The following is a 25381-nucleotide window of genomic DNA, read 5'->3' as shown; positions in this document are numbered from 1 at the left end:
GACCAAGTACTTACCAAGGTGGACTATTGCTGTATGATGGATAAATTGACTGCCATGCGAAGAGGAGAAATGATGAGATTTCTTAAAACCTGGTCCACTTATGTAGAGTGGCGAGGGCTTACAGGATGAGGAGTATATTTGGTGACTCTTGTGGCAAAACTAAGTGTAACCTTTCGATGATGTGTTCCTGAGAGGGGTGGGAGGGGGGAGTTTAGGGGGGCTTTTTGTTTTTGTTTTTTCTTGTTGGTACTGCAAAATGTATGGCATATATTGTCAATATGCGTTAATGTATGCTTTGAAAATTGTTAACTCTAATAAAAAGATAAATAAAAAAAAATAAAAAAAAAAAAAAAAAAGAAATGGAAAAAAAAAAAAAAAAAGAATAGGCTTCAAATAATTGGCTGCTTACCCTCTTACTCTAGGTACTCTGCAAAAGAATTACCCTTGTATTATATAAAAGGAGGTGCTATGTTTTCCAGTGCCTATTTTTATGTATGTATATGCCGGGGAAATTTTAGACATTTGTACTTGAAGTGTGTAAAACAAGTATAAATGTACTTTCTTTCTAATGGTTTGCGTATGCTAATGCTGCTACCATGTGTTACCTGCTGAAGGGCCCATTTTATTCCTCCGAGCCCTACAGCAGATAGCAGTGATGACAATAGCACATACCGTTGGTAAATGGCCCTCTTAAAGTCTGTTGTGTGTGTACTTAAACTAAAACTTACAAAAGACTGAAAAAGATCCATATTTTAGAGTGACGAGAGCAACACACATACTGTTCCTTGAGTGTGCTTAATTAAAGATGATTTTTCCTAAAAAATAGTCTGTTGGATGTTTGATTTTAGAATGGTTATACCCCTCTGCACATTGCTGCTAAGAAGAACCAAATGCAAATAGCAACTACTTTGCTGGACTATGGAGCTGAGACCAACATTGTGACAAAGCAAGGAGTCACACCGCTTCACTTGGCTTCTCAAGAAGGTCATGCAGACATGGTGGCACTTTTTCTGGATAAAGAAGCCAATATCCATGTAGGAACAAAGGTAATCTCTTTGAAACTGTTAAAGTGTGAAAGTGCCTATAGCAAAAGTATGCAAAACCCCACCAACTTCATAATGTGGTAATTGATGGAACCGGAGTTTAAGCTAGTTAATCATCATTGTCATAAGTCCAGAAAACTGTAAAAATTCTTTAGGGGTCCTTTTACTAAGCTGCAGTAAAAGGCGGCCTGCAGTAGCATCAGCGCGTGTTTTTGACACAGTCTGAGGCCCCCTTTTACCGCAGAGGGTAAAAGGCTGGGTTTTTTTCTGGAAAAGAATTGGCCGTGCAGTAAGTGAACCACTTATCGTGCGGCCATTTCATGGGGGAGCAGTTAACGCCACCCATTGAGGTGATAGTAAGGGCTCCCACGCTAACCTGGCTATAACCAGAAAGTGATTACCACAGGGTAAGCATCGGCGCTACAAAAATATAAAATATTGGCTTAATACCAATATTTTTGTAGCACCAGAAATGACACATGCCGGGGGTGGAAACTATCCACTGGCTTCTGCAGTAGCCCAGCGGTATTTCCAGATTGGCATGCGGCAAGCCTTTTGTCGCACACCAACCCTTTAGTAAAAGGGCCCCTTACTTATTTATAAAAATGTATATACACTCCCCTTGGCATCGCAAAATGCCAGTCAAGATGGTGTACAACCGTAAAGCATTAAAACCCCAGTTAACGTTACATCAAGGAAACAGCAGCACTTTCACTGCTTTCCTAAACCGCAAACCTGGCTCTTCTAAGTTTCTTAGGCAGCTTATGCTACTCTGACACAGCCCTTTTCCTAAATTCATGCTCAAATCCCACTTCAGCTGTTTGAGATTCCTTTGTTTTAATTATTATTTTTTTTAATTCGTGAGCCCTCTAGGGACAGAAAAATGCCTACCTTCAGTAGCTTTCAAATTTTGAGATTTCTTATATATTCAGGTGCAGTAGGCATTTTTCTGTCCCTGAAGGGTTCACCCAAAAATAAGCTGAAGTGGGATTTGAACCTGGGTCCCTTAGTGCTCAGTCTACCACTCTAACTCTTAGGCTACTCCTCAGATCTACATACTGCTCTGTTAAGAATGTCCATAGTACCTGAAGTTATCATATAGAGCCTGTTATCTCTTGCCTGTTTCACATTCAGGGAAGAAAAGAGGGACAGCAACCACTGGGGGATTAAAGAGATGTCCTGCTTTAATACCTCCAGCGGACAGCTGCTCAATCATAGCACCTTTCTGTAACTTGGACATTTGTAGTACCAAGTCTAAATAATAATATCCATCTTTTTAGATATGAACTTCTCTTCCCCTTCTGTGATCGGAGTTGAATGTCCATATTTTGGCCCCTCCCTAGACCCACCCAAATTATGCCCAGACCACACCCCCTTTTCATATGGACGTACTGTAGTGTTAGATGTCCATATCCTGCCTTTCTAAAATTGGGATATGGACATCCATGCAATATTGATTTGTAGATATCCTGCCTCCTCAACAGAAGATCATTGGAGGGTTTCTTCTTCTATTTTTGGATATCTTTGCTGCCTTTGATTCAGTGCTCTAGTGTTTACAAGCTTTAGACTCCATTCTGTCATACTCAGAGCATAAAACTGAAACATACTTACTGAAAAATAACTATGCAGATTTACACTGAACATTGTTTACATTATCCCTGTGAAAATAATATCCACATTAAAGAGAGAAACTTTTAAAAAATTGCTTGACGCGTTCCACTTCCTCCCAGTACAAATTAGTTATAGGGGTCCTTAGCTGTTTTATCATTTCTGTTTGACATTTACATACAACTATTATGTGCCTTGATTCATTGATATGCAATGATACCATTTTTATACAGATACCATCATGCTCTTTGTTTTTCGTTTAAGCATGCATCCAGCCACCTGCGGTGGTGGATTGCTTTGGGGGTGTATCCGATTGTCCAATGTGATATGGGCTTACTGTGAACCTTGCTGAAATGAAGGTCCTTGCAGTCTCTCGGGACCCTGACTTTGATACCAGTTGTCCTGAAACTAGGTGATACTTGTTTGGGCTATTAAACCAGAAGTTAGATATTTAGAAGTCACCTTTGACGCCAACTTATCCTTAAAACTAGAGACTTGCACAGGAACGGGGTTTGTGGGAATCCCGTGGAACCTATGGGGTTCCCACGGGGATGGAAGCAGTTCTGTGGGGTTCTCATGGAAGTGTACGCTGCACTTGCGCCAGCCTCTCACTTACTGAGTACCAAGTTCTTTGAATGCTGTCTCCTCTTCTTCCTTGCTTTAACAGCACAGATGCAGAAAGTCTCCATTTGGTAGAGACACAAATGGTGACGGAATTCAAAAAGGCATGGGATGAACACAGAGGATCTCTAATTAGAAAATGGAAGTTATAAAAAACCTAAACTTAAACAGCTGCATGTGTGTGGATGTGTTGAATGACGCTTAGATGGTGACTCTGGCTGTGATTAACTAGAGCTGATACCGAGCAGACTTGTATGGTTTGTGTCTCATATATGGCAATCTGGTTTAGGATGGGCTGGAAAGGGCTTAGACAGCAACTTTAGTGGCTGGAACATGAGGACAGTGCTGGACAGACTTTTATGATCTGTTTCCCACAAGTGAGAAGACAAATAGGCTAGAGTGGGCTTTGACGACAACTCTAGCAGGTGGACTTCTATGGTCTATGTCCCAGAAATACCAAAGAAAAACCATAATCAAGTATATAATGTCATGTTCATTGTTGATTTAATTATGAATTGATAATGAGCGTGACTATTGGGCAGACTGGACCGTTCAGGTTTTTATCTGCTGTCACTTCCTATGTTACTTTTAATCCTCTCTGCTCCCAGGCTGATGGGCAGACCTCAGCTTTGACACAGGCACAAGCATCAGATATCACCTGACCTACTGGCACGTGCCTGTGGTGACCTCCCAGCACACAGTGCCAGCGAATCAGAGACAAGTCTTACATGTGCGTGTTCCAAGTTCCAATTTCTGTTCCTTCCTTGCCTGCAGTCCTGCGGCTCAAACCCAGAGAGAGACTGAGAGAACCGAGCAGAATTTTTTTTTATGTACCATTAAATTCTTGCAGGGATGGATGGGGACGGGTTAAATTCTTGCGTGGCTGGGTAAGATTCCAGCGGGGACAGGCGGGAACGAGTAAGATTTCTGTCCCTATGCAACTCTCTACTTGAAACCCCATGTTTGTAAGGTGACACAAGCTGCATTTTTGAAAATGAGGATACTTTGCAGGTTATGGCCATACTTGCCTGGCAATGATTTTCAAACCACGTTTCAGGCTTTGATGCAACCTTGTTGGGACTATTTTAATCAATCAAGGGTTTACCTGTTTCCACTTTGAGGCCCTTGCAGATGCCAGGGTGAAAATTAAAGCTCTTCTTTTCATGATTAAGACTATCCATTGTTTTCTGCCTGTCTGTCATCATTGATTCATTCCCATACGTCTACTAGACCTGTGTGGAATATTCTCAGAATACTTATGTAGTTCTGTCCTTGTCTATGGGCAGGAGACAAAGCATTAGGGCTCTGCATTTGGAACATCTTGTGAAAAATGTCCAAAACTCGATTGACAAATGCTGAGATTTTCGAACCAGAAACATGTTTAATTTTTTTTGTTTCGAAAATTGCCATTTTCTAGACATTTTTGTACCCAGTGTGTCTTTCTTTAGATACCATTGTCAAAAAAAAAGTCCTAGGGAAAAATGCACAAAAACAAGCTATTGGGATGCCTGAGGGCCAGCATTTTTAGTAGACTGGCAAAAACAGACATTCCAGCAGAGCAATGGGGCAGCCTAGGGGGTTCTGCAGTGCACTTCACATAAAAGGTCCCAGGTACAATTTTCACCATAGCCCCCCCATCTTGTATTGTGAGCCTTCCAGGAACAGAAAAAAATCAACCCTACCTCACTGTACACCACTACAATAGCCCTCAAGACTGCAGGTGGGTCTCCTTCTCTACAGTCCACTGCACTGACCACTGGCCTATTCCTGGGACCAGGTTGATGCTCTAATAGGAATGGCTATAACATCTGAAGGTATCATAGAGCCTGGTATGTACTGTCATTGTCATATGTTGGAAGGGGGTCATTGACCACTGTGGGATTAAGGGGGGGGGGTTATGCCTTAATCTCTCTAGTGGTCATCTGGTCACTTAGGGCATCTTTTTGTAACTTATTAATGTTTGAAAGAGGTCTAGACAAAATCTTCTCAATTTTTGCCCCAGACATTTTGGTTTTGTTCCATTATGGCAGAAAACCTCTAACTTTAACAAATGCCCAAGTCCTGCCCAAAACACCCCCTAGAAATTTGGACAAACTTTAGAGAAAAACGTCTTAAATCAGAGTTTCAAAAATCGCAACTTAAACATTTTTGCGAGAAAAACATCCTTCCGCTTTGAGTTTTTAAGGCATTTTTTTCTTTTTTGAAAATGAGCACCATGGAGGGGCATAATCGAACGGGGTCGGCCATCTATATGGGCAGCCATCTCTAAGGCCAGCCGCATAAAGTGGCATACCCGACCGTATTATCGAAACAAGATGGCTGGCCATCTTTTGTTTCTATAATAGGATCAGGGCCGGCCAAATCTCGACATTTGGGCCGGCGTTAAAGATGGCCGGCGTTTGAGATTGCTGCCATTGGTTTCCCGCCGATAATGGACACTAATGGCGGCCATCTCAAACCCGGCCAAATCCAAGCCCTTTGGTCGTGGGAGGAGCCAGAATTTATAGTGCAGTGGTCCCCCTCACATGCCAGGACACCAACAGGGCACCCTAGGGGGCACTGCAGTGGACTTCACAAATTGCTCCCAGGTGCATAGCTACCTTACCTTGTGTGCTGAGCCCCCCCCACCAACCCCTCAAACCCACTACTCACAACTGTACAACACTACCATAGCCCTTATGGGTGAAGGGGGGCACCTACATGTGGGTACAGTGGGTTTCGGGTGGGTTTTGGAGGGCTCACATTTATGACCACAAGTTTAACAGGGGGGGTGGGCCTGGGTCCGCCTGCCTGAAGTCCACTGCAATAGCCACTAAAAACTGCTCCAGGGACCTGTATAGTTCTGTGATGGAGCTGGGTGTGACATTTGAGGCTGGCATAGAAGCTGGCACAAAAATGTTTAAAAAGGTTTTTTGGGTGGGAGGGGGTTGGCGACCACTGGGAGAATATGGGGAGGTGATTCCCAATTCCCTCCGGTGGTCATCTGGTCAGTTGGGGCACTTTTTTGAGGCTTGGTCCTAAAAATAAATGGACCAAGTGAAGCCGGCAAAGTGCTCGTCAGAGCCGGCCTTCTTTTTTCCATTATCAGCCGATGCCGTCCATCTCGTAACCATGCCCCCATCCCGCCTTCCGTACCCTGTCGAAACGCCCCATTTAACTTTGGCTGGCCCTGCGACAGAAAGCAGTTGAAGGCGGCAAAAATCGGCTTTCGATTATACCGATTTGGCCGGCTTTAGGAGAAGGCTGGCCATCTCCCGATTTGTGTCGGAAGATGGCCGGCCTTCTCCTTCGAAAATAAGCAGCATAGCCTACTGATTGCTGAATTTCTAACAAAGAAATTATTTCAAAAATCACTGAAATCCTGTTATTACATGAAGTTGTTCTGCACCATAACATTTAGTTCATCAGAATTACTTAATAACAGCTTTATCTTCTTCAGTAAACATCATTTTCATGATTATCGTAAACAATAACATCACATTGACATCACTTTTGATTGGTAGAAAAAGTAAGCAAGCAACGATTTCTGGGAGTCAGTTATGCAAAGTGATGCTTGACATTTATTTTGGTAGAAATGACCAAATTTGCTTAAATTATGATGTTAAACAGCAAAGTTAGATAACAAAATCTAGGGGTTCTCTTTATTTTCAATCACTGTGTATATATGGTTAAATTTAGACCTCTGAAAGAGCAGTCCTAAATCAAGCCACTTAGCTATATTGATAGCAGCTGAAAATCAATATGCTCAGTGCCACCATCTATCTATATAGCAAAGCTGAATATGTGGATTTCTTTAAATGTCACAACTGGTGCTTTAAAGTACCTGCTGGCTGGACTGAACGTTGATGCATTGATGTAGTATCCTACATATACACCTAGATTTTATATATGGCGATCAAAATCAAGTGCCAATGCAAGATGTGCACCCAATTAAATTGGTCAAGGAGCTAATTAGAGTCAATAATTAGGCACATATTTTACTATGTACTATTCTATCACAATCACAATTCGCTCAAATCCCATAGCATGTAACCCAAAAGAGGGTGTGGCCATGGGAGGTGCATGGGTGGGTCAGGGGCGTTCCTAAACTTTGCCCGCAGTGTTATAGAATACCAGGGATGTGCACTCAAATTGGGCGCTGGGAATTATACCTGGTTTCAGCAAGCATAAATCCTAGTGCTCAAATTTGAGTGCTGAAATTGGCACTCAGTGCTATTCCATAATAGATGCTCATCCTTCAATGATGAGCCAGTAGTTGTTTCTTAAAATCCTTTATTGAATCAAAAACAACCTTATACTGAGTGGAATTAATGAGTCCAAAATACTTTTTTCATTAGTCCATCAGCCCAACACACTGTGCCAGCTTCAGGGATTTTCAGCCCCCAATATAGAGCTAAATTCTGCCCCTGAAACAGGCACTGTGTGCTGAAACATGTTGGGCTGATGGTCAAATGAAAAACATATTTTGGATTCAGTTCCATTCAGTATAAGGCTGTTTTTTATTCATTAAAGGATTTTAAGAAACAGCTGCTGGCTCAACATTGCTACTTTGTGTTTGTGATACAATTGGATTGCAGCATCTGGACCTCTTGTTTTTTATGTGTTGCTCATGTTTGAGCATTGAGCGCGAATTTTTTTCAGCACCAATGTTTGAGCACCATTTACTTAATCTATGCCATAGTGTCTTGTAAAAGACTTCACACATTTTACATTTTTCATATTCTGTTGTCTAAAAAATATAGCTTAGTTTGTTTCACTGATCCACACAGGGGGGAGAATATGAGGTAGGAAAGAGTGTACCCCTTTATACACCCTCCCCCAGGCGTGCACACAATCAGACACCTTCCTCCCCACACATACACACATCAAATACATGCCCCTATGCACCCCTGAATACACATACACTCATACATTCTAAGCTACTACATACCCAGAACCCTAATTTACCACTACAGTCAGACTATACCCCCGCCATACACTCTACCCTCATCCTTCCACCCATTTATGCTTGTAAATCAACATTTTACATGTGAAAATTCTTTATAAAATTTTCTTTACTGTGCACTCTCCAACTAGTTTTACCAACACAAAGATAGAAAAAGTAGTTTAAATGAGCTCTCTCCCTTCCACAGCATACTTCTCTTTCCTTATCTCTACAATCACTTCTCTCACTGCTCTTCTTCAGTTTATGTTCCAGTTTCTTCTCTTCCATGCTTCTCCTATTCAAATTAAATGTTGTAATAACTTGTTTTCCTTCCTTCAGATATGGCTCCCTCTCCTAGGTGTCCAGAAAGGAGGGGTCTTCTCAGAGCTCTAGTTAGAAAGAATGGGGGAAGAGACCTTCACTTATAACACAAGCTATTCCAATCACTAAATTGCAAATGAAATTTATTTTATACCTTTGTTGTCTAGGCATTTTGTTTTTCTAAACATGTTGGTCAAAGCCCCTGGTTTCTGCTTTCCTCTGTTTTCTCTTAATTCTGTTTCCAAAGTCTCCTGTCCATTTACCATTTTTTCTGTCTTCTCTTGTCTTTTTCACTTCCTCCCTACATCTGTCCCTGACATTGATTTCACCCCTCTTTCTTACCACCTTTTCCTCATTTTCTTCTTTTACCTCATCTACCTAGAGCTTTCCAACCCAAATACTATCCATCCCATTCCTCATCTCTCTCCTTCTCTAGTCTTTCAGTGTTTTCCTGATTTCTTCCCTATATCCAACGTATCTCCCACTCCTCCTCTATCCAGCATCTTCCCTTTTCTTTTTTTCCATTACTTGTTCAATATCTCCACCCATCCTGCATCACTGCTCTCTCTCTCTCTCTAACTCCTCCCACCCATCTAGCATCTCTTCTCTCTCTCTCTCTCTCTCTCTCTCTGGGACCAAGGCACAAAACTTACCATGCTAGCAACGTCCGATTTAGACTGGTTCTGGCCAGTTTAGCATTCATGCTATTTATCAAATAATGCACAAAGAGGTTCTGCATCGATATTACCGTTCACGGTAACAGCCAATGGTAATCATATGCAAATGTATTACGAGCTGACTAATATTAAAATGAGCATTCCGAGCAATGCATAGCCGTTTCTGAGCAATGCATGGAAAGGAGCACTTACCTTTAACATGCAAAATTGTATGGGAGGTCTGAAGCAGTCGTAGCATGACAGTGACTTCTCGGTGGAGCAGTCTGCTGTCATATTTTATTAGTATTTGCACGTATTGTTAAATTTGCCATGTGTGTGTATCTCACCCATAACAGCACTGTGAAAAAGTTGTCATGGAACAAAAAAATAAAAGGTGAAAGCACATTGTGGAGGCATGTCCATAGCACCCCTAGCTGGAAAAAAAGGTACACACGGCTTTCATACTCGCACATATAAACAATAAATGCCTAGGGCATGAAAGTTGTTGTGGAACCCTACAAACAGAAACTGTAAAACAGTTGTCATGAAACTAAAAAAAAGGCTGAATTAAAAACTGAAAAGCATGTTGTGGAGGCGCCTAGGATGCACACCTACAGTATGACACGGCTGTAGCTTTTTCTTGGGCATGTGTATAGCATCAATGCTTAGTGAATGACTGTTCTAAACATGCACTTGGTGGTTTCCCTGCCGAGCTGCTTACTGAAATTGTGTGCAGCTCGTTTGCATTCGATTTCCTTTGAGCATTGCTTGCTATTTAGAACTCGGTAACTTCTACCGAGCATCTAAATGCACATGGTTTTTAATGGGGACTTTTGTGCATCAGCTTCTCTCTTTCTCTATTCCTCCTGTGCCCAGAATCCACCCCCCCCCCCTTTCTCTGCACTATACTTCATTGTCTGCCATCTCCCTCTGTGATCAGCATCTCTCCTCCATTTTCCTATGCCCCCTTCCCTGTGCCCACCATCTCCCCTCCTTAATATCATATCCCCAATGTCCAGCATCTCCTTCTTTGTATGCCACCTCCTCTATATCCAGCATCTCCCTTTTTTTACCATGTTCCCTCTGTGTTTATCATTTACCCTTCCTCTCTCTATGCTCCTTTCCTGTTGTCTAATATCTCCCCTCTCCTACATCCAGCATCTCCCTTCCCTCTTCCTGTGCCCTTTCTTCTATGTCCTGTGTCTCTCCTCCGTTTAACTGTCTTGCTTCCCTATGTGCAGTATCACCTTTCTCTATGCCTTTCAGCATGTCACCTCCCTCTCTTTATGCCCTATCTCCATATTGAGTTCTTCCTCTTCCTTCCATCTCCATATGTACCCTGTGTCTAGCATCTCCTGTCTCTCTTCTCTTCTGCCACATGATCCTGCATCGCCTCCACAATCTCTTCCCCACCCCCCACCCTAATAACCAGGACCAGCATTTTCCTTGCAGATCCTTTCCCTGTGGCCACCACCTGTGCCACATCTCACCCAACCTGCAACAGTGGCAGACATAAAAAAAGTCTGGGTCCTTTGAGCTCCTATATGCTTCAAAGACTCTGCTGGTTCTACCCCCTATGATGCAGAAAGGAATCATCAGATGGGGCAGGGACCAGTGGGTCCTTCAAGGTAAGCAGGAGCTCAAAGGCCACATGCTTGTTCATGATATTTCTGCTGCTGCTGCAAGTTGGGCGAGATGCAATAGCGACCATGACAGGAGGAGAGATGGTTTGGAGAAAACCGCCAGATTGAGATGAGGAGTTGAAGGAATTCATGATGAGCTTTTAGCGGAGATGATGCTGCCTATGAAAAAAGAACTGAGATGCTTATGGCAGCTACTTTGGATGAACTACTTTGTGGATGGATAAACATGTTAGTTATTTTTTGTTTTTATTGTGGACATTTCTGCCACATTTGATACTTTGGATCATGGAATATTGTTACAGCAAATACGTAGTTGTGAGGAGCCATTTTCAGTTGGTTTGTATCTCTTTTATCTTGCTGTAGCCAGGAGGTGCATGTGGGGGCTAAACTTTCTAAGGCCCATTTACTGCATACCGGGGTGCCACAGGATTCGTCTCTATCAGCTTTGCTGTTTAATTTACTATATCTTTTGCCTTTTTGCAATTTGCTTAAATTCTTTTGGGTTCTCATTCCGTATATATGCGGGTGAGGGTGACATCCAGTTTTTTTTCTTTCACTGAGAATGACTCTGCAGTTACAGATCATTTTGTGTTTTTTTTTTTTTTTTATTTATGAAAAATTATACATTTATGATCAAGCAAATGCTTGTTTGAAAAAGCAATACATTTCAATCAGTTCAAAGAAAATACATAACAGAGAAGTAATTGTTTGTTACAGATCATTTTGGATAGCGTTTCAGATTGGATGAAGGATAATTGGCTTTCTGTGAATGTTGGTAAACTGAGTTGTTTGTTTCAGCTGTTGAAACTTATGAAATTCCTTCTGAAGTCTCTGTTTCAGGAAGCATGTTCAAATTTTGCAGTAGGTCCATAATTTGGGGGTGTTTTGGGATTCTAGTTTGTCTTTTGCATCTCAAGTGCAGGATGTGATCTGAAATTATTACTTTAAGTTACGTTTGGTGAGTAAGTTTTTCCCTTTGCAATCGTTGCAGATAGTCCTGAATTCAGCAGTACAATTGCTGTATGGTTTGTCGAAATTTGAACATTACCCCTTTTCTGATTTCCTTGCATTGGCTACCTGTATCCTATTGCATTAAATATAAATTGTTATTGCTTGTTCATATGTTTTTGTACCAAGACTCTTCTTTGTATTTGAGTTCTGGGCTGCAGCGATATGGTCCATCTCACACACTGCACTCTGAAACTATTTTTAAACTAGTGGTACCGGACTTTCGTGCTTTCCATCTTGAAAGCATGAGAAAGAGTATTATCACTGTTGCTGGTCCTTTGGAGTGGAACATATTGTCATTGGAGATTTGGCGTGAGAGAAACCTGACGGCTTTTAAGCGTTTGTTAAAACAGCATTTATTACATCTAACGTATGGATTGTCTTGACTGGACTGGTAGCCATTGTTTTGAATTAATGTACCTGCAGTTCTTGTTTTTGTGACGATAATTTTTTTTTATTGTTGGTGTTGTTTGCATTTATGATTATGTATGTTTTGTTTGTTCTCCACTCTGGATAAGGGAGGATTATAAGTAATAAATCTAAACCTAAATGAAGTGAGGTGGCCACCACTGGTGTGTTTGGGGCACTTGCTGCCACCTCCAAAGGTTTGCCACCTGAGGGAACCACCTCACTTCACCTAAAGTTAGAGCCACCTCTACTTTCATTGGCTCCTATATAATGAGCTCTGTGTGGGTGAAAGGTCACTGTAGTAGCTCCTTTTAGTTGCTCATGCACACCTAGGCCAAAGACTACAGTAACTTCTCCAATGTGTCATGCCATTTTCCTTTCAGCAGCATTTGGCAATAAAAAGACTATACTCCCTGCTGACAGATGATTTTGGAATAGAGAAGAGTTGCATAGTAACGGTTGTTATGCAAACCCAAAATTTCTTCACAAACAAAATTTGCCTTGCTTGTGATGCAATACTGTAAAAATTCCTCCCTGCTAATTAATAAACTCCATTTTCCTCACAGTAACATATACCAAACTTAGAGTACAAATCAACACCTATCACATCATTCATGTATCCCAAACAGCATACTGCTGTAGGATCTGAGTGAATGTGCAACAGTTCATCTGGACCCACATATATCAAATGGATAAAGCAGTCGTGCTGTCATACAAGTGATAGCACAGAAATTCAAACTTAGTTGTATGCATGCATATAGTCATGCTAGGATTCAAGACAGAAAAAGAATTGCACTCCCTTCTCAGTTGTGCATCTGTAAACCAAAGCTTCTTCTCTGGCATAAGGTACCTTTATATATTTTAGCATCTGATAGGCAAGGACTTGGCCCTTTTCATTAATTATCACCAGTGCAGTACAGTCAACACGCAGACTCTTGGTTCCAAAAAATGAAACTTGGTTTATCTGCTTAACCTGCAAAACCAGGATCCCAGACTAAAGCTGAGCTTCTATGATGGCTGGATGCAGAGCAGGAGCCCTGCAACCACTCTGCTAGGACGGGAGAAAGAAGTGTGGGCTCCTGGGAAGGTCGATGTGATTTGCTACCCTCCGCCTTACCTTCAGTGCATTTTTAGAAGCTTCTTATTTAGCTTGGAGTGTGCCAAGCAATCTCTTTAGTCATTGTGCCAGCTCCTGCAGCCACCTGTGTAGTGCCACGGTAGAGAACAAAGCGAGAAGATTGGAAGTGCTGATGCCTTTTCTTCACCTGCCTCCCACCTGTTTCAGGACTTGCTGATAGTAAGTTGGGTTCTGCCACTAGCAGAGCAGAGTTTCTTTCTGCTTCCTCCACTAGGTGGCTTCTGTCTCATGAATTGCGTGTGGGGTTCAGGTGGGGGCCATTGCTCTTGTGGGGTTCAGGAAGGGAGTAAGCTTATGTTGGGATGGGTGGTTTCGGAAGAGCATCAGCAGAAAAAATATCTAAACATTTTGAGAAATGTATAGGAGATGGATTTTTGAGATGGATGGAAAAATATAGAGAAATATAACATGTTCTGCTGCTTGATTCTTTTTAAATGGTGGAATGTAATAAACTTTAGACTTTAAAGTTTAAACCTTGGAAGTATAGAACCAGATCAGTTGAGTCCTTATAGAGTGGCATTCTCATGTCATGAAAAAAGAATGAGGAAACGATCAGTTTCCATTTCCAAATGGTTTTGTTAGACATATTGGAAATAAATTAGCATAAGTGTTAAATTTAACTTATTCAGACTGCCAGCTGGTGTCTGAATGCTAATTGCCTGTGGGAAACATAATCAGCCAGCTTCATTTCTTCGATAATGTGAATATGTAAACTGTGAATACTGTATCTGGAATATAGGGGCAGAAATTGATGATAAAGGGATTCATGTTAGTTCAAAATATCTTTTATTGAAATTAGAACAGTTCCAAAAGGCAATAAACGCACAGTAGTTAACCTGAGCTATCTAGGAGCACCCGCAGCCCCTGCCCTCCTTCACCCCTTCATCCCACAGATTTACCACCCTGCCCCTCCTACGTTAAAACAAATACTTGTTGACCTTGTCATGCTATTCGAACAACTGTGTCCTCTGACTGCTACGGAAAATCAAATCTCCAACACACAACAACAAGAATGGTTGAAAAAGCATATCAGACAATTTTATATTGATGAACCCCTCCCTACCCCCTATTTACTCATTCACACCATATTTCCCCCCAGGTATGGACCTTGTGCTCATAGTTCCCATTCACATGGTGAGAATAAGAGGCTCATTGGGCAACCCATCTGATAAAGGGACTCATTTTAAAATCCATTTATACATGGAACTGGCTTGATGTAAAATTGCTTAGAGTATATGGGAGTGGTGCCATTTTGCAATAATTGGACCCATGACGAACAGAGACATTTCCGGGGTGGAGCTGGGGTGGAGTTTCGATTTATGCAGATACTTAGAATTTTCCAAAGAATGTGCATGAAATCTTTCAGGTGTAAATGTGTTCCTGATGGTTTGATGGGGTAATTGTCATATGAAAAGTATGTGTTCTCTTTGAAAATTGGTGCAATTTTATATGCATACTGGTTGCACAAGTAAGTAACCTATTATAAAATTAATAGAATAAGGAAAAGATATCTTCCGCTACTGGTTCTGTTTTCATGAACAGATAGATATCTATTTAAATGGGAAAAAAAAGGTTTTGCATTCTGTGATCAGCTTGTCCAGTGATATGTACTTTTCCCTGAGGATAGTAAAGCTGGTATGGCTATCTTCCTTGTTGTGTCAGTGTTCTCACAGGTTATATCGAAATTCATTTGCAGAATGGATTGACTGCTTTACACCTTGCAGCCCAGGAAGACAAAGTGAATGTAGCTGACATACTGGCAAAGAATGGTGCAAATCTGGATTCTCAGACCAAGGTAACTGAATATTTATTTATTTATTAGGATTTATTTACTGCCTTTTTGAAGGAATTCACTGAAGACGGTGTATAGTAAGAATAAATCAAACATAAGCAATAGACAATTACAGCAGTAAAAATATTCAAATAACAATGCAAAGTATGGCGTGGAGGGGCATAATCGAATGGGGCGCCCAAGTTTTCATGAGGGCATCCTCGCAGGACTGCCCCGCGAAGGGGTGGAGAAACCTGTATTATCGAAACAAGATGAGTGTCCATCTTTCATTTCGATAATACGGTCGGAGACATCCAAATCTCAACATTTAGGTCAACCTTAGAGATGGTCGACCTAAATGTTGAGATGGTCGACCTTAGAGATGATCGTCCCCGGTTTTCGGCCAAAATGGAAACCGAGGACGCCCATCTCAAACATGACCAAATCCAAGCCCTTTGGTCATGGGAGGAGCCAGAATTCGTAGTGCACTGGTCCCCCTGACATGCCAGGACACCAACCGGGCACCCTAGAGGACACTGCAGTGGACTTCACAAATTGCTCCCAGGTGCATAGCTCCCTTATCTTGGTGCTGAGCCCCCCCAAAACCCACTCCCCACAACTGTACACCACTACCATAACCCTAAGGTGTGAAGGGGGGCACCTACATGTGGGTACAGTGGGTTTCTTGTGGGTTTTGGAGGGCTCACATTTACCACCACAAGTGTAACAGTTAAGGGGGGGGGGGTTGGGCCTGGGTCTGCCTGCCTGAAGTGCACTGCACCCACTAAAACTGCTCCATGGACCTGCATACTGCTGTCATGGAGCTGGGTATGCCATTTGAGGCTGGCATAGTGATTAGTGATAGTCTTTGAGAGGGCCTTAGTGTCTTTGGAGGTGTGTAGAGGATCATTCTATTCTTCAGGTACTTAGGGCCATTTCTTTTAAGGGCCTTGAAGATCAGACTTAGAGTTTTAAATTTAGCTCTGTATTGTACTGGTAGCCAATGAAGTTGCAAAAATGGTGTGATGTGTTCATGTCACTTGCAACCTTCTATTAGTCTTTCTGCAGCATTCTGAATTAATCGGAGCTGGTGTAGACCTTTTGTAGTCAGACCGTTGTAGAGTGCATTGCAGTAATCTAGTCTTGATATTATGATGGCATGCACAACTGGGATAAGATTTACCTTCTCTATGTAAGGAGAGAGGCAGTGTAGCTGTTTCAAATAGTAGAAGCAGCTCTTGAAGGTTGCTTGGATTTGGGAAATCAGAGTAGGTGTTGAATCTAACTGTATTCCAAGGTTCCTGACTTGTGATTTGACATATATGTGACATTTATAGCTGGGGCTTTAAAGTACTGGAACATATTAAGGAAATATTTCATATTTACTTGCATACTCTATGCCACATGCAAATGATAAGTTGAATATGGTGAAATATGCTGTAACTTGAGCAGTGGCATTCTTGATCACTGGCCCTCAGATTTGGAATACTTTACTTGGCTATTTGAGACTGTGCTACAGTTTGGCATAGTTTGCCAAAGGTTTGAAAACGTACTTGTTTGTGAAGGCATGGGGTTGATATCTTTGCAATGAACTGGGGGTGATCAGTAACTCTTGTTTGTGATTTTATAATTATGGATGTTTTTATGTACTCTGCCTAGTTGTAGGCAGATTAGAAAATTTTAAATAAAATCTTTTACCAAATACATGTGTATTAATCAAGTACAGTGTTAAATTGCATGGTTCTAAGATAGAGAGAGAGAAATAGGAAGATTCCCTTCATTGCAATACAGAAGCAGAATATATATGTGGGGGGAAGACTTTGGTCGATATGAAACTCTACTCCCTATAAAGACTGCTGACCAGTAATATGCTTGTGGTGATCCTCAGAAGTAAATTTTCCATCTGTACGTTGCCAAATCTTTCTACATTCTCCTCTTGAACGTGCCCACCTACACAAATTCAGTATTAGAAAATGTGAGTTCACCTCATCTCCTGCCATGCATTCCAGACATCCTGCATGTCCCAGTACAAAGCATCTTCATTCTCCTTCTTTCCCATTATCTTTCAGCCATGTGTAACTGTTCTCTCTCTTTCTCCTTCACATCAACTTCCTTGCTAAAATTTTCATGCTACGGTCAATGTGATGCACCTTGCTCATCTCCACTTTCCCTTTACAGAAAACCAAATCCTGATGATCTCTTCCATTGAAACTCTTTTCTTTCTTTCTTTTCTGGTCTCCCATATTGCTGTCTTCAAATGTCTCTCTTTTAAGGATATGCACATCTCAACTCCTCTGTCTATATTTTTTCCCGTATTGCTTGTCCTACCTCTGCATTTTCAGTACGGTTTTCTTGTCTGACCCTACAGCTCACAGGTCTCCAAGTTGTTTCCCTTGCTGTTTTCTACCTCTTGAGTATTAACCCCAGATGTGCAATTAGATTTTATGAATCTCACCCTTCCTTTTGTGTTCTGCTCTTAATCCTCTTCCAGAATTCCCCACATTGACCTTTCTAGTACCAAGGACTGTGCATGCAATGCAGCCACACAGGGTGCAAAAATTGCTCCCTGTCCATCATGGGTGCCAGTGGATGAGTTGCACATAGAAGCTATAGCTTGCTACGGAATTGGACTGCTTTTTCTCCTGCTTAGAAGGAAAAGGGAAATCCTGTATCTATATGACTTTTGATATTTGTGTAGTGTTAGCTCTTTGTCTAGTTATTGGTATTTGGGCTGTTTTGAACAGAAAATTCAAAATACCTGAGAATTAGTTCACCTCAGCCAGAAGTGAGGGAGACTAATGAAAAAGCCGCGCAATAACCTTTGGGGCATGCCCAACACTTCCATTGCCTGTACTACACTGAAAAGTTCTTTAGTGCACGTCAAAATGTTTACAGTTAACACAGTTGCACTTATTGTCTTTTCTTGAAGAGGTGATTGAGTACAAGTGCGCTAAGAGCACAAGTAACAGCACAGGTAGGTAACCTGTGCTGTAACTGCAGTGTGCAGTCTAAGCCCATTCTTCACCCATAGCCTGCCCGGTTTCCATTCTCTGACACAGCACGCAATTAATGGATGAATTAATTCACTCTTCATGACCGAGCAGTAGCAGTTACCATGGAGATACAGTAACAGTGCATGATAATTCAAACGTTAACTGCTTAACAGATTTTAGTAAAAAGGTGCCAAAGTGTTTTCCCTGGAAAATTTACAGATGTCGGCCAAAATAAAATGTTTGGATCTATGAAAAAAAAACCTTGCAAATTAATTGCTTTGCAATTCTCTTCTTGTTAATGTTGTAGTTTCTTCAGAAGGGCTCATCCCACTGTTGCAGTTCATAGAGTTTCCATGTCCAGAGGGAGCAATTTGAACTTGCTGCTCATTTTCAAATACATTCTATCTTTGAACCTGCATTTAATACCCTATTTACGAAGCTGTGCTAAGATTTTTCTTGTTAATAAGTGAGAAGAGCAAAAGTTAACCCGTGTTTAATTTCAGAACTTCTGTGTTAGCTGTTGCAGGAAAAGGTAGCCATGCTGTTAATATAAAGAAATGATTGCAAACACATGCTAATGACCTTTGTATTAGCTACAAGGTGCAGTCCCTCCCATTCCATGCAAACCAAACTGGTAATTAATGCGCAATAAGTTAATGCAGCTGCATTCTGTTGATGCAGGTTAACACACATTAAACAATTCATGCAGCTTAGTAAATAAGCCCCTTACAGTATTACTATGTCACCCTTTATTTCTATCCACTTTGTTGCAGCTGGGCTACACTCCACTAATCGTGGCTTGCCATTATGGAAACATCAAGATGGTGAATTTTCTCCTGAAGCAAGGGGCTAATGTCAATGCGAAAACAAAGGTGAAAGATTTCATTGTACCTATCAAATAAAGTGACACATCGACTTGTTTTTCTTTCCAAACCAATGTGTTGGGAAGAATGACACATGAGACATTAAGAATATTTGTGTGGAAGCAAAATAACTCCCAAAAGTTATTGGGAAAAGACCACATTTGACATGGAGTAAAAAAAAAAAAAACCAGATGATAAGACATACTGAATTTGAACATGTGCTGGATTGGACTGGGGATTCCAGAAATGAAGCCCCCCCCCCCCCCCCAAAAAAAAAAAAAGAACCAATGCATTTCTGTGGGAGAAGTGATTCTAGTTTCTGCAGCATAGAACCTTTGATACAATGAATCTTAGACAGTATGGCTCTGCATGTGGGTGGGACATGGAAATGCTTGACATTACATCTTATTACTGTGCACACAAATAGTAATACAATTCTTAGGCTGAGAAAGATAAAGAGAGATATGTTGGTTCTTGAGAAGGTTGATTCTCACCATGATCAATAAGTGTAGGATTGAGATCCTGAAAAATCAGAGTTCATGCTGGAAAAAGTAGGGCTGGAGACAAAGCTTAAACATTCCTTCTGTGTTTTCTTGCCTTATGCTTAGAGAAAACTAAATTGCAAAATCTTTTGGCTATAATCACTGAGCTTAGCAGTCAGGAAGGACTATAACTACTGAGTGTTGGATCTTATGGGACTGTACACCTCCCAACAAGGTGAGCAGTGCACTCTGGGATACTGAAGTGCCAGTGGCTAAGAAGGTGGATGGCAGTTTTTTCTATGATATTTCTGGTCTAATGCAGATAACAGTTTTCTCTATGCTATTTTTGAAGAGGTGAGCAAGAGCCATGAACAAAGATCCTGTTCGGGTGGAGGGAGGGCATTGAAAGATTGAATGAGATCATATGGGATATTCAGAAAAGAAGTAAATGGAGATTCGTGGTGAGGGTCCACAGTAAATTCCAGCCTTTGAAATCTGTTCAGTGACATCTAATGTTTCACATAGTATCATATTTCGTTTAATGTTATTGTTCTTTCAAAACCAACTGAATATTTGGGTACTTTACCATTCAAGCTGCTCCATCTTCTCTCTCCTGTAAGTTAGTCACATACACACGCACACACATGTATGCACAGACATGCATGCACACATGCACATACACACATGCTTATACACACACACACTCACACGCACATATGAGCACACACGCACATTCCCGCATGCAGAGGCATTAAAAAGGATTCCATGAGCCACGTTTTTCCCACTTCTTGGGTTATATTTTTAAAATATATTTGTCTTTGAAACAAATACAGCACTAACAAGTGAATTTATATCAAATTATGTCATGGAAGCATTTTTTTTTAGTAGGATAAAAAAGATCTGAAACAAGGGATTGTGGTGTGAGACCAGAATCTGAGAAAACTCAAGACCAACATATGGAAATATGCCTTCACACAATTAATGCAAATTCTTAGTAGTGCAAAAATGAGAGTAAAGCTAGAGCTGAGGTAGAGTCTGGAATAATGCAGAGGAAAGATAAAATAGACACACTACTTAGATCTTGAAATATTTGTCTGTTGTTATTGTAGGTTTGTATGGACTCCACCACTTTTTCCCCATCTGTTTTCAGGTCACAGCAGCCGAGCCAGATGGCCACTGATGCAAGTTTTTGTGTTTTTGTGTTTTTTTTTTTTTTTTTTTTGGGGGGGGGGGGGGGGGGGGTTGTAAGTGTAACCTGGCCTACATGTGCTTCCCCTTCAATAATGTTTTTCCTGTCCTACTACTGACTGTGAAAAGGATTATGTAGGACAATCTAGGCAACGGCAATGTAGTTCAATGCTAATAAAAAGAAAGTGCAACATTGCATTTTGACTTTATGAATCTTTACAGTCAATTTGAACAACTTTTTTTGTTCATATTACTGTATCCTTACGGAAAATATTATTTTATAGTGAATTAACATGCAGTAGAGTCCTTCCATAGTTTTAATTCTTAATGAATTTGAAGCTTTCTTCTGTTTTTCAAATAGTTCACTTACAGTAGTTATGAAGCAAATGGATTGTATCTGTGACTGCATGCACAGTCAGGTCCCATAAAAAGTGTTCATTTGACAAGAGGATAATAAAAGAATGTGTACATTCAGGCACTCGGTCAGTGTTTCACTTCCAGCAATGATCTGTGGAGGATTCACTTTAAATATGAGGCTACCTTACCAAAAATGCAACATTCTTCACAAAAGGGGCTTTCTGTGAAGCTCCTTATGCAAGAAAATTTCACAAAAGGGGCAGTCTGTCTAATAAACATTTGCATGTAGTCCAGTGGTCCCACTAAGACAATGCAGCTGCCTTGCAAAAGGGCTCAATTTTTTTTCTCCTTTTAGCACATATTACTCAGCCTTTGCAATCCACATTAAATTGCAGGTGGTATTTAGCTATTGGATGCAGACAGGCCAGAAATTCATTTGCATTCAATATCTATATATGGCTGCTAACATATGAAATATTTTGCTGGTTACTGCATCAACCTCATGGAAAGTTAAACCTTTATAAATACAGGTATCAATATTCAAAGTGATTTAACTCCTGCCCAGTTAAATTGCTTATGCGGGGCTATCCGTTGATATGCAGTGACCCAGTTAGTGCCACTGAATATCAGCAGTAACCACTAAAGCCACTGCCGGCTATTTTGTGGGTGGTGCGGGGGCAGAGTTGGCATTTATGCGGTTAAGTGCCAATAATCAGCACTTAACTGCCTAAGGGGTCCTTTTACTAAGGCACTAATGAATTTAGCATGTGCTAAATGATAAGGTGCCGATAGGAGTATAATGGGTATCTTATCATTTAGTGCATGCTAAATCTGTTAGCGCACCTTAGTAAAAAGATCCCACCTGCTGAATATCACACTTGACAGCATAAGTGCTAGCCGGCTGCACATAACCAGATATTCAGTGCCAGTGCTCAAGCATGGCTCGGTACTGAATATCTGGGCATAACGCCAGTTGTGGCCAAAAAACCACTGATCACCACTAGCTGAATATTTACCTGGGGTTTGAATGACTCACTCTGCTCTCCCTGTCAAGCAGTTGTTGAAGTCCATTGGATTACATTAGAGCAGTAGTTCCCAAACCTGGTCCTAGAAGCTCTCTAGCCAGTCAGGATTTCAGGATATCCACAAAGAATATTCATTGTGGATATCCTGAAAACCTGCCTGACTGGGGAGAGGGGGCCTCCAGGACCAGGTTTGGGAACCACTGCGTTAGATTATGTTATGCTAGCCGTTCAGCCCATAAAAACAGGCTAGAATAGGAAGGGGGGGGGGGTTGAAAGACCCCCCACCACTAAGTTCGCCGCTGCCGCTCCCCCTCCGAGTTGCTCCCCCCCCCCCGTCGCCGTCGCCACCCACCTTCCACCCGGTCGGGCCCTTGCTCCACTATTGAAACAGCGAGGGCACACGGTGCACAGCTCTACTGCTGAGCTGCCGTGGCCTTCCTTCTTCTTCTCTGCCTGTGTCCCGCCCTCGTGTGACGTAACGTCGTCGAGGGTGGGACACAGGCAGAGAAGAAGAAGGAAGGCCGACGGCAGCTCAGCAGAGCTGTGTGCTGCGTGCCCTCGCTGTTTTCAATAGCGGAGCGAGGGCCCGACCGGGTGGAAGGTGGGTGGCGGCGGCGGCGACTCCGGGTGGGGGGAGCGTTAGCGACGGTGGTGTCCCTCGCAAATACACAGTAGAGACCCTCTCTGTTCCACCCCCGTCATCACGTATTGACGCGGGGGCGGGGCAGAGAGGGTCTCTACTGCGCATTTGCGAGTGAGTACGACACTCGCCATTTATATATATTGATTTACCTTCATTGTTACTTTCTGGACACAGCCCAACCCAAACTGTTCAAGTCCCTGGTTAAGCGCTTATTTACATATTTCTGTGTGCAGGTTACTAATTTTTGCCCTCATAAATGCCAGTTTGATTGAACTTACAAGTATCAATTAAAGTGGAAGTCAGAGTGCTTCGTCCAATTTGTGTCAGAATTTCACAAAGGTTACTTAATGAAGTATAGGTGTAAAAAAAATGGAGTTTTGTATTGTCCTGTTGGACAGAATCGGAATCTATAGCACATATATCATCACTATTGCACAGAAAACAAATTTTGAAATAATGTACCTTCTTTCCCCTAATCACCCTCATCCCTAGTAGATAAAAACTTAAGCTTAACAAATTTCCCATGGACAGTTTCTAAGTAGAACAGAGTAAATTTTCAACAAAATGACTAAACGTTTGAAATTATATATTGTTTAATTAATGCCACTGAATATGTTATACATAGACATCCCAGTTACATAGAGAGAGTACCCGGCCAATATTTAGCGCTACTTAACCAGCCAGGAACAACTCCTGGCTGGTTAAATAGCACTTAACCAGCTAAGTGCTAATAGATAGCATCACGTGATATAATCAGCTAGGTGTGAATATTCAGCGCATTGCCAACTAAGTTTGGCAGCCAAATTGGGCCATCCAAAATAGCAGGCCTATCTTTGACCACTATAATCTTAACTGGCCAGCACTGAATATTGACTTGGCCAGTTAAGTTTAAACTGGCCAGAAAACCCCAGCTATTCAATGTTGGGTCAGTGGAAATGGCCTCGACATTGAATATGTAGTCTCAGCGCCGATCAGGGGATTTAGCTGGGCTGCCTCCTATGGGCCAGTGCTTGTATAAGTACTGAATATCAGCCACCATAAGGGTAATTCTATAACAGGGCACCTAGGTTCTGGATATAATAATTTAAAGTCTATTCTATAAAAAATAATTTAAAAAATAGGCGCCTACTTTTATGTAAGGTACATCAAAGTTTGACCAGTTACACCAGCCCTACAGCTCTGCCTATGGTTCACCCAAATGTCAAACATGTGCATGCCCACTGATAAACTATGGTGTGAAGTATTCTGCTAGTTGATTTTCTATAACAGGTAATTTACATGTGTAAGAACCCACTTATGCGCAAACTTGAAAAGAATACCACCATTTACATGCCTTCTTGCTGCCTTGTAGACTTACCCCCAGTGCGGGCAGTTCTGTAACCCAGGTGCACACATTGCATGCATAAATGTTTAGAATAGTGGCATTTATGTGTGTTTGTGTGCACGTGTAACTGCCAAAATTTCACCTAAGTGCTATTCTATACATTGTTCACTTTTACAAGGGGGTGGACCATAGGTAGGGCTCAGACCTAGGCAGGTATCTGTAGCACATAGGTGCAGAAACTTATACCAGCTCCATATCCAATTGCACTAGTATTCTAAAAAGGGAAGTAGGCACCTTCCACCCGCTCTCCAGGCACTTGTGCACCCTGTTATAGAGCTGCATGTTTCCCTGTGCTGCCTGAGTTATACCTGGTTATTGAGTGGCACAGTGAGATGTATAATCTGTATGCATTGTGGCCAAACAATTATGTATAAACTATAAGAACAATTCTGTAATCTAAGGGGTAGATATTCAGCTGGTGGCGGTCAGTGTTTTTTAGATGCTGACCATGTCTGGCTATATTACCTGGATATTCAGTGCTGCGTCTTGTGCAGGCCCCCCACACTGAACATACAGGGCTTGTTGGAACTTAGGTGGGTCCTGGGCGATATTCAGTCAGGGCCTGCACAGACAGTTATGCATACCCCGGCTGAATATTGGCCAGGACCCACATAACTGTGAAAACCTTTATAGAAGCCCTTCGAGCCCCTTCTAACCCACAGAAAGAGGCCCCTCCTCCTGTTGCCCCTCCCCCAGCCCCTCGAGGTCTCAATAGGCCTTCCCCGGTCTACCTCCAAGCATTGGTGATCCAGTGGGGGCGAACTCTCCTCTCGCTCCTGCCCCTAGTGGCAGCATCAAACATATACCTGATTTTGAATATTGGGCCAACAAGCTTTTTCTGCTTCTTGACCTTTAACCCATGGCTTCCAATGATTTAGAAAACTGAATTACCCAGCTGACCTATGAATTGAAGAGGGGAACCACTGAATGGGAACTGTAACCATTTTAATACAGGTTTTGGATTATATATATTTCTTCTTTTTAATAACAAATCTTGTCCACAGAATGGATACACTCCACTCCATCAAGCAGCACAGCAGGGCCACACCCACATCATCAACGTTCTCCTTCAGCATGGAGCCAAGCCCAACATGGTGACTGCTGTGAGTAGCTTTCTTTCTGTCTTTGTCCTGGCAGCTGCAGCTCAGGTCCTGAATTAGCCCTGCAGCATCCAGCTTGTGCCCTTGATTTGTCCTGGGAGCTGAGTCCTGGGATTTGGCTTGGCTAGCTGTGGCTCTTCGCACTAGAAACTGTAATTGTGAATAGTGCAGTAGTCAGATGTTCAGTGGGGAAATTTTAAGTTTT

General features: G+C 41.8%; 1 protein-coding gene across 8 annotated transcripts in view; it reads left to right on the top strand.

The window, feature by feature from the left end:
* ANK2 (ankyrin 2) overlaps positions 1-25381 on the top strand; it is a 512604-nt gene that overhangs the window by 243423 nt on the left and 243800 nt on the right. For all 8 annotated transcript variants that reach the window (XM_030190840.1, XM_030190841.1, XM_030190837.1 and 5 more), the window contains 4 exons: positions 849-1046; positions 15067-15165; positions 18908-19006; positions 25081-25179. In XM_030190840.1, the coding sequence (XP_030046700.1) occupies positions 849-1046; positions 15067-15165; positions 18908-19006; positions 25081-25179 (495 nt within the window). The remainder of the gene's footprint in view (positions 1-848; positions 1047-15066; positions 15166-18907; positions 19007-25080; positions 25180-25381) is intronic.

The sequence above is a fragment of the Microcaecilia unicolor genome, chromosome 2 (assembly GCF_901765095.1).
Source record: "Microcaecilia unicolor chromosome 2, aMicUni1.1, whole genome shotgun sequence".
NCBI classification, from domain to species: Eukaryota; Metazoa; Chordata; class Amphibia; order Gymnophiona; family Siphonopidae; genus Microcaecilia; species Microcaecilia unicolor.
The sequence above is the reverse complement of the archived record's forward strand: the minus strand, read 5'-3'. Positions and strand labels throughout refer to the sequence as shown.